The following is a 9972-nucleotide window of genomic DNA, read 5'->3' as shown; positions in this document are numbered from 1 at the left end:
GGTTGGCAAACTATGCCCCTTGGGGCAAATCCAGCCACCCACCTGTTTTCATAAAGTTTTGTTTTAACACTGAAATGCCTATTTGCTTACATATTATCCATATCCACTTTTGCACTTCAACATTAGACTTGAGTAGTTTCAGCAGAGATCTTGTAGCCCACCAAAATTAGTATACTCTTTATAGAAAACATTTGTCAATTATTTCCCTATTAAAAGTGACATATTGAGTCCCTGAGACAAGTCAGACTACACTCATTGGATAAGAGGGAGGCTACTGAATGTTGAAAAAAATAAGTAAATTTGTATTTTATAGTGAGTACCTAATTTCTGAGGAAGGTATGATCCAAAATTCATTTTTAAGTTATTTACTCCTTAGTCATATTCATTAGCTCATAATATGACTTACTAAACTAGAATATAGTACAAATTGTGTTTTTAGACCAGACTATGAATATTTAAAGCATTGTCTCCCTTTATCTTTCAAGAACTTCTGTGGGTCCTGAAGTTACTTAGAGAAGATCAAAACAATCCTTATTCAGAGTACTTCATCCCCATGAAGCCAACAGATTCACTGGGAGTGAGCAGGGTAACATGTCTAGCTCGTTTCAAAGGAGTTCTGTAGAGATCACAAAAATTATTTCCTCACAATGAAGAGCAGAAGGAGACTTTTGATATCAATTTTTTGTCTGGGGTTGTATATGTTGTAGGATAGCCTTATAAAATAGAGTCCTCTGATGTTTCTGAACTTCTCAGACTTTCTGAAGCCATGATAAAATCTTCATGTTGTCTCACTTTTAGTGTTGTTGTTGCTGATAATGATGATGATGTGGTACGTAACACTATATATCATCTTCTCTTCACTCTTCTAAGCTTTTGTATGTTGTGCATGAATCCTCAGATAACAGCAAGAAGTAGGATTGTTATTATCATTACTTCACACACAAAGAAATGAGTAAGTTCTAATAGGTTACACAGCTGAAAGGTAATAAAGAGAAAAATGGGTTCCTGTCAAAGCCTTAAAGTTGAGATGATTTCCCTAAGCCTCATAAGCCTCTCTGGAAGACCTCCTACAGGTTTATTTTAATCCAGACAAGTTCTGTATGTTTAAATTATCTTTCAACCCAATTATCTATTGATATGACTAGAAAGCAATACTTATGATACCTGAGTTTTACCCCACATCCTTCCACCTCTGCTTCAATTCCATTTTCCATTTTTTCATAAGTTTTTGAACCAGAGGTTAGAAAATAATGCAAGTTTTTAGTAATATTTGGGAGGCTTGGGTTGGCTCACAGGAAGAAAAGAAGGGGAAATATAAAACAATGTGCTAGAACTAGATCTTTCAAAGAAAGGGTATATAGCTTTGTTTCCATTTGCCTCAAAGATAGTTACATTTTAATTGTAGATAAAAGTAATAAATCGCTTGCAGTTTTTAATACAACAGAAGAGAGCAAAAGCACTGAAAATGCAATCAGGGCTGTGCATGGTGGGTTCATTCAGCTTTCAGCATCTGCTTGTAAACTCAGAACCAAATAACAGGATCTAATGAGAAAAAATATATATGGTATTACATATTACAAAATAAAAATCCTATTATTTGATTGTATGTTGTGTATAATATGTATTTTCTTAATCAGCATAGCGTATTTTTTAAGAAACACTGCTTTTCTGTGTTAACTACTATGGCTAACTCTTTTATCAGTTTTAGTCATATTAATACTGTATTAAATTTTCCTTCACCCTTTTCTTATATAAATGATATAAAACTACTTTTATGAAAAAATGTATTATATTATTGCAGAGATTATTCGGATATAAGCTTCTAGTAAGCTCTATTAGATAGTGGAGGCCCTGAGAAGGATCCTGTTCAGAGGGTTGTTTTTCCCTGGGGTATTTTCTGATCACTGAGCAGATGACCTCAGACACTAAAGATTATACAACACTGTTAAGTAGCTCATGGATCTAAGGTAGTGGAAGTCCAGAGTCCACAAGAGGAAGGGGGGAGGCTGTTGTCAAACTCGATGCACTTTGGTTTGTGATTCGGAGAGACCTAATTCTCAGAATAGCAGAAAGTTGGTAAATTCTCACAGGAACTGCAAATCAGCTTCAAACTAACCCAGACCTGAAATTGAATTGAGGAATCATAGATTAACTGCATCCCTGGGCATCTTACAGAAACAAACATTAATTTTTGTACCAAGAGAAAAATATCATCCTAGTCTTTAAGTTATTTCTACTTTAAAACAGAATTATTGTTCAGTACACATTTTTAAAAAACAGCACACAAAATTATAACAAATAAACCTGGCACAAGTAACTTACAATATGAATAAAAATCAACATAAAGATAATAAAACCAGATTCATTGAGACTGCAGATACTGAAGTTATGTGATATAAATTTAAATTAAACACTTTCTATGATAAAGAACATATTAAAATTGTGGAACTAAAAGAAGAAAAATAGGTACTTGAAAAATATAACCATAGTTAAGTATTCATTAATTAACTTTATTAGCAGATTAAACACAGACAAAAAGAGACTTAATGAACTAAAAAAATAGATATGAAACTGTCCAAAATAAACCATAGAGACTAAAGTATGGAAAAGCATAGGAAAGTATCAAAGACAGAAGCTATGACAAGAAGGGCTAACATGCATGTGATTCAAGTCCCAACAAGAAAAGAAAAAAAGGATTAGCAGAGAAGCAGTTTGTAAAGACATAATGACTAAGAATGTCCCCAAATTGATGAAAGACATCAAGCCTCAGGTTCAGAAACTCCTATGAATTTTGAGCAAAATATATAAAAAGTAATCCAGGTTTAGGCACATAATATAAAACTGTTTCAATCTAAAGACAAAAAAAAAAAAAATTTAAGCACCCACATAAAAAGGACAGATTCCCTTCAAAGAAGCAAATGAAAGACTCACAGCTGACGTCTCAACATTATGACATGGCTAGAAGATAAACTCCAAAGTGTCAAGAGAAAATAATTACCAAATGAGAGTTCTATAGAAAGAAAAAAATATCTCTCAAGATTGTAGGGCAGAAATAGACATTTCCAGACAAATGAAAATTGAGGGAATTTGTCACCAACGTTTCCATGTGAAAGGAAATCTTAAAGGGTATTCTTTAGGCCAAGTAAAATTATCCTAAATAGAAGATCAGAGGTGGCTTTCTCTTTTTCGCCGCCATCCTGCTGTGTGCTGCTCGCTGGGCGCTGTTAATTGACCATGTCTTCTCACAAGACTTTCAGGATCAAGCGATTCCTGGCCAAGAAACAAAAGCAGAATCATCCCATTCCCCAGTGGATTTGGATGAAAACTGGTAATAAAATCAGGTACAACTCCAAGAGGAGGCACTGGAGGAGAACCAAGCTGGGTCTCTAAGGCGTCCCACATCACGTGATGACACATCTAATTGGCACCACGTATTTAATTAAGCTACTTGAGGATCATGTGTTCTATTCCATCACCCTGTAAACACCTTCCTGCCTGGACAATAGATACCATTTATCAGCGAAAGATTTTTCTGTTATTATAGCTCTGCACCAGTGAGTTGGTTTGGTAATAAACGTGAGGCCTTTGAGCTGTTAAAAAAAAAAGAAGATCAGAGGTGTAGGAAAGAATAAGAGTAGTAGAATAATAAATATGAGGATAAATGCATAGTATCTATATAATAATAATTCTAATACTACTTAAAATACTATATGCTAAAAATAATAAAGCAATAATAATAATATGTCATGTCTCATTGAGTTTAAATACATGCACACACAAAATAAAGTGGTGTTAAACAGGAAGTAGAGTTAAAGAGTATGGCAACAAGCAATTAATTTTAAGCTTTGGTAAACCAAGAAAGTTAAGTTTCTAGGGTTACTAGTAAAAGAATTATTATTATTTTTTAAAAGATTTTATTTATTTGACAGACAGAGATCACAAGTAGGCAGAGAAGCAGGCAGGGAGTGGAGGAAGCAGACTCTCCACTGAGCAGAGAGCCTGGTGCGGGGCTCAATCCCAGGACCCTGGGATCATGACCTACCAGTAAAAGAATTATAAAAGAGTATGTAACTTCACAAATAATTGAGTAAAATGAAATAACCCAAAATTTTCAATTAACTGAAAAGAGCCAGGAAAAAAGAGACACATGAAAATAAAATAGTAGCACAGAATACTTAGCATGATTTTATATTTATACCTAAATATTAAAAAGCTATAGAAATATTAAAAAATTGAATAATATGATAAGCAAACAATCTAATGTGCATATGTTGTATACCACTCCCAGTTAAACCATAAAATGCTGTCCTTTTCAATGTATTTCAAACATTTACGAACCAGTCATTTGCTGGGTCATCAGGCAAGTCTCAACAAAAGAATGAAATCAGGCAGAATATGTTCTTTGACCATGAAGAAGTTATCTATAAAAGAATGCAAAAATACAATTAGAAAAATGTTCACATAGGATGAAAAATTTAAATATACTCTTGTAGACCATCCATTTGGGTCAAAGAAGAAACCAGTAACAGAATTAAAATATTTTTAATTGACTGATAATGAAAATTCTATAAAAAAAATGTATAAGCTGCAGCAAAGACCACTCTTAGATGGCAACTTATGCCATTAAATGTACTCATTAGAAATGGAAGCATGCTGGGGTTAAGCGTCCAGCTCTTGATTTCAGCTCAGATCATTGTCTCAGGATTGTGAGAACAAGACCAGGGTTGGGCTCCCTGCTGGGCATGGAGCCTGCTTGGGATTCTCCCTCTTCCTCCGCACCACCCCAATCCTCCGCCACCTCACTCTCTCTTTCTCTCTTTTTCTCCTTCCCTCTTTAAAAAAAAAAAAAAAAAAAAAAGGAAGGAAGGAAAGAAAGGAAATGGAAGTGTGCTGAAAATAGCTTTTCCAGAATTTAAAAAATAACCACAAATTGACCATAAAGTAAAAGAATGAAAAAAAAAAAGAAGAAGAAGAAAAGAAAAACCAAATGAAATAGAAAATAAATGATGCTGAAAGTTCTGTCTTTGAAAAGAGTCATAAGATTGGTAAACTTCTATTTGGACTAATGCAAAAAAAAAAAAAAATGACACAAATAACCAATTTCAAGAATAGAGAAGAATCAATACTACAAAGCTACAAATATTGAAAAGATAATTAGATATCATAACAACTTTAGAGCAATAAACAGACAAATTCACAAAAGAATTACATAAGAATCAATTATAAATGTAAGCATACCTGCAATTAGTAAAAATTAACTAATTAATTAATTCATAAATTAAAACCTTTCCAGAAGATAAAATATCAGGCCCAGGAAATTCTATCAAACATTTCAGAAAGAAATGATGCTAACTAACACAAACTCTTTCAAGCCCTAAAAAAGTAGCAAATTTTATGTATGTGTCCCGCACAAATAATCTCGATACTAAAAACATGGAAATGTCATTATAGGAAAAAACTAATGGCCAGTATAACTTATGAACTTAGATGAAAATATCCTACATAGATTATTAACAAACCAAATCCAGCAATTTAAAAGGGAATAATACATTGTAAATACGCTTATGCCATGAATATAAGGTTTGTTTAATATTTCGAAATTCAATGCAATACCACATACTAACTGAAAAAACAAAACTATCATAATTTTCCTAAAAGGTATAGAAAATTTTTAATAAAATATAATATTCTTTACTGATAAAAAGTTAAGCAAACTAGGAAGAGGACTTCTTTGATTTTTCTAAAAGTTACTTACCAAAAAAAAAAAAAAAAAAAAAGGAAAGAAAAAGAAAAAAAATGTTAAAAATTACATCCAGCATCATTTTTAATGTAAAATATTACAAGGTTCCCTCTGAGATTGAGTACAAGACATATAGGTCTAATAAAATACTCTGTATTCAATATCTCACTGAATGTTGTAGCTAATATAATAAATCCAGGGAAAAAAAAAGACTAACGATGGGAACCATAAAATAAAACTCTTTGTAGACAACATGTTATTTATATGAAAAGTCCAAAAGGGATGAATTTAAAATGCTGGAATTAATAAGATCAATATAAAATTAACTATCAATTATATTAGACAAGGAATTGGACAATGAATTTCACAGCATCACACCATTTGTGAAAGCATCAGAAAAACAAACCACTTAAGAATAAAACTAATGAAAGCTGTACATATCTCTACAAATAATTATTGAGAGAAGATTAAGATAACCTAAATACACTGAGTCGACATTTTAAAAATTTTCTTTTGCTTAGTGTAACTTGACAAGTTGATGGTAAATGCATGTGGACAAGTCAAGGACCAAGAATAACCAGTATGGTTTGGAAAACAAACAAACAAAAACAAACAAAAAAATGGGAGTATCTATTCAACCCAACATCAAGACTTTATTATAAAGCTAAAACAATTAAGACAGAGCAATGTTTCTATATATGTAAACAAAATGAAATAAAAATTCTGTAGTCTCAACCATAATTCTTGATTTATGATGAAGCTGATACTGCAGAGTGGGATAAATACAGTGCTTCAATAAATGTTGCTGATTCAGTTGGAATTTCGCAGAAGAAAAAAAATGACCGCCCCACATGTCATACCCAATAATTAATCCCAGGTTAATTGTAGCTTAGATTATGAAAGATAATACAATAAGAAAATGTACAAAACAATAATCCTTCTAGAACATAAAATTTGGTGTAAGGGAAAAGTTTTTAAGAGACACACTAGGCATAAATATGAAGACAGGCATTGGTAATTAGATAGCATGTATATTAGGAACATTGGTATATTAAAGCACAGGATTAATCATGTGAAAACTTCAGCCACAGAATGACATATAGCAAAAATATACAAAGAACTCCTACAAATCGATAAGAAAAAGAGAGTTAATAATAAAAGAAAAAAAATAGGGGATAAGATACTTCAATAGTCACTTCACAAAAGAAGATAACCAAATGCCTAGTACACATATATAAATTGCATTCAGCATCTTTAGTTACCAGAGTTATACAAATTAAAACCACAATTGATTTGACTACAACCAGGACTACCCAGGAAAATGCCTAAAAATTGAAAAACAAAAAACAGCTGAGGATCCCAAGTGCTGGTAAGGATGTGGAACACCTGGGACTCTCATACACTGCCCTGTATAGCACACCTACTACAGGGCAGCACACCTTTGAGAAACTAGAGTTGGAAATGTGTACAGCTTGAAATTTCACTCTTAGAGATTAGCTTAAACCATATAAAATTGCCAAAAGTACATTGTAGGTGGCAATTTTATATGATTCAATCTGAAATATCCAACTTGACATACCCAGCTGAAACGTATACAGATATACATAGAAAAGATGTACAAGAAGGTTCATAGCAGTATTATTTATAATAGTTCCAAACTGAAAGTTTTTACAAAAATGTCAAACAGCAGAAGAGTGGATAAATAGTGATAAATTCACCCAAAGTGATACAATATAGTAATGGAAATAAGTGCAGTAGTGTTACACACAATAAGATGGATATAAAAGAATGCATTCTTTATTGAGAATTAATTAAGAATAAAAAGTTAAAATTAAAACAATTTTAAAAATTAAGAACAAAAAATTAAGAATAAAAAATCAAAACAGGCAAGATCTTAGGGTTAGAGCATGCTTGGTAGAAAAACCATACATATAAGCAGGGAAATGAGTACTAAGAATGTCTGGAGATTAATTCTCTCTCAATAGCGAGGGAGGCCTTATGATCGAAAGAAAGCGCAAGGGGGCTTCTGAGAAACGTAGTATTGCTTCACAGGGAGGCAGTTCTATCACTATTCAATCTGATAAATCATTGAGCTCTACATTTTTGTTTTGTTCTCTGTAGGTGAATATTTCTAGGACAATAAAAGGTTACATAAGATAATAGACTTTAACAGGTAATATATATGCCAAATTAAAAAGGGTATGTTATCTCCCCAAATTATTATCAAAGAGGGAGTCCACGTATCTGATTTGTTATAAAGACTCTCACATCATGGGGAGTTTTTTTGTTTTTTGGTTTTTTTGAGCAGTAGGCTAATTTATTCAACAACTATTTCATTCGTTCAGCTAATGTTGACTGTTAAGTACAAGGCACAGTTTCTAGATGCTGTGCTTTAGCCCTGAGCACAATCCAAAAATCCTTGCTTGTCATGGAGCTTACAATCTAGTGGGGAAGATAAATAATAAAATGAAATCGATTAAGAAAATATATGTTTGATTATCACAGATGCTAAGGGTATGGGGACCTCTGTGAAATAAAATGACAGCTCCTTGAGTGAGAGATCCAGCCATGTGGATATCTGGGAACAAAGCACCCCAGTCAGAGAAATAGCAAGTGCAAAAAGTAATGGTAAAACACACTATCCAGGTATAATCTCAAATCAAAGCAACTTTCGTATTCTTACAGAAATCAGTGTTGAAACCAGTAAAAAAATAATAAACTTACACAGAATTAATAAGTATTTTTGTGGTCTGACCTCATGCTTATAAGTGTTGATATTTATTGTAAGTAAATCTTTGAAATTACCCTTCAACAGCAGTAGAGGAAGTGGTTACATCTTGGAGATCATATCTGTGACCTTTCCATCTGAACGGGAAAACAAGCAAAGAAACAAAATGTTCAAATATTACGTGAAAGAATGCTTATGGACTAGAATAAAATTTCCATTGAGATCATTCTATATGGATTGTAAAGCTTTTTAGTTCCGAGAAATTAGAGTAGAATGAAAACAATGAGCTCTGGAAAACTGTTAAGTCAAAAGGTAATTTTTTTGGCTGTCGAAGATGTTTGCAAAGTGTTGACTAAAGGTATTTTAGGAAATCTAAATGTGTGGAAAATTTCCAAATTAATACTCTATAAAATATCTAATTCTAGGTATGTGTCCAAATGAAAACTATACATGAATGTTTAAAATAATAATATCTAGAAGGTGGAAACAATTCAGATGTCGATCAAGTGACTAATGGGTAATCAGAAGTGGCAAATCCATACAATGGAACGTAATTAAGCCATAAAAAGGAACAGAGTACTAATCAACATAGATGAACTTTGAAAAATCATGCTAGGTGAAATAAGCCAGTCCCAAAAGACTCCACTTTTTCCTTGGTCATGTCGGAGTGTTGGAAGATGGAAGCAGGAACAGATTCAGACCTTAGTGGTTCTAATCAGGGAATGACTATGTTGCCAACAGCTATACATAATTCAAAATAAAAGAAAACAAAACCTAAACCCAGAACTTATATGTAGGTGGAAATTAAAATAGCTTTCCAGCTTTTTTGATTGCAAAACTCTATATAAGTTTATCAGAACTGCCTTCTCTCTTTTCTCCTAACCCCCACCCCTTTTTTTTTCCCCCTGCTCAGATGGCATACTCTGCAATGATGCCAGTACCCTAAGTAATATTCCGTCTGCCTGTTGGGTGACCTAGCATGGAAAGTAGGAAAAGGCAGATGCTGAGCACCAGGACATATCTTACTTTGGCTCTGAGTAGAAAAATTAGCATGTATAGAAATACAAGAGTATAACTATGCTGTGTTGTTAGCATTTACATAGAAGACATTTTGTTTCTTTTTAGAAATTAATTTGCTTCTGCTCTAAGTCCCTGACTTAAATCTCCCTGTCTCTGGCACTGGAAAAGATACCTGAAGTAGTCATGAGAGAGTAGGTCAAAGAGTTTGACTTAATGTGGGCAAAAAGGGGCAGGAATTTATTAAAATGATCACCTTGCTCTTCCTCTGTGTCTCCATAAAAATGGAAGAAACTAATAGAAAAATGCAATCAGTGTACACAGGCAAGCATAAGCCATGTCTGTCTGTGTTCTCACAATGATTGAATCATTAGTGGTGCCATATTGTATAGGTGTCTTCCACACTGCCTTGGGCATGACAGTCAGAACGTTACTACGCTATCCATTGACAGTTTGACAGTTTCCACTTGCATCAAAATCCTAAGAC

The 9972-nt window shown here is 33.1% G+C and overlaps 1 protein-coding gene across 1 annotated transcript; it reads left to right on the top strand.

Annotated features, from left to right (window-relative positions):
* The first annotated feature begins 3198 nt into the window (after positions 1 to 3198).
* On the top strand, positions 3199 to 3518 carry LOC122901915 (60S ribosomal protein L39-like). Its single transcript, XM_044240986.1, has one exon. The coding sequence runs from the start codon at positions 3235 to 3237 to the stop codon at positions 3388 to 3390; it is 156 nt and encodes a 51-aa protein (XP_044096921.1). The 5' UTR covers positions 3199 to 3234; the 3' UTR covers positions 3391 to 3518.
* Positions 3519 to 9972: the final 6454 nt, after the last annotated feature.

This window comes from Neovison vison, chromosome 1 (assembly GCF_020171115.1).
Source record: "Neovison vison isolate M4711 chromosome 1, ASM_NN_V1, whole genome shotgun sequence".
Taxonomy (NCBI): Eukaryota; Metazoa; Chordata; class Mammalia; order Carnivora; family Mustelidae; genus Neogale; species Neogale vison.
Note: the sequence above shows the minus strand (reverse complement) of the source record. Positions and strands in the feature narration are given on the sequence as shown.

What these genes read in the sequence shown, in the direction of transcription:
- LOC122901915 (XM_044240986.1), top strand. Translation starts at nt 3,235, where the DNA reads ATGTCTTCTCACAAGACTTTCAGGATCAAGCGATTCCTGGCCAAGAAA.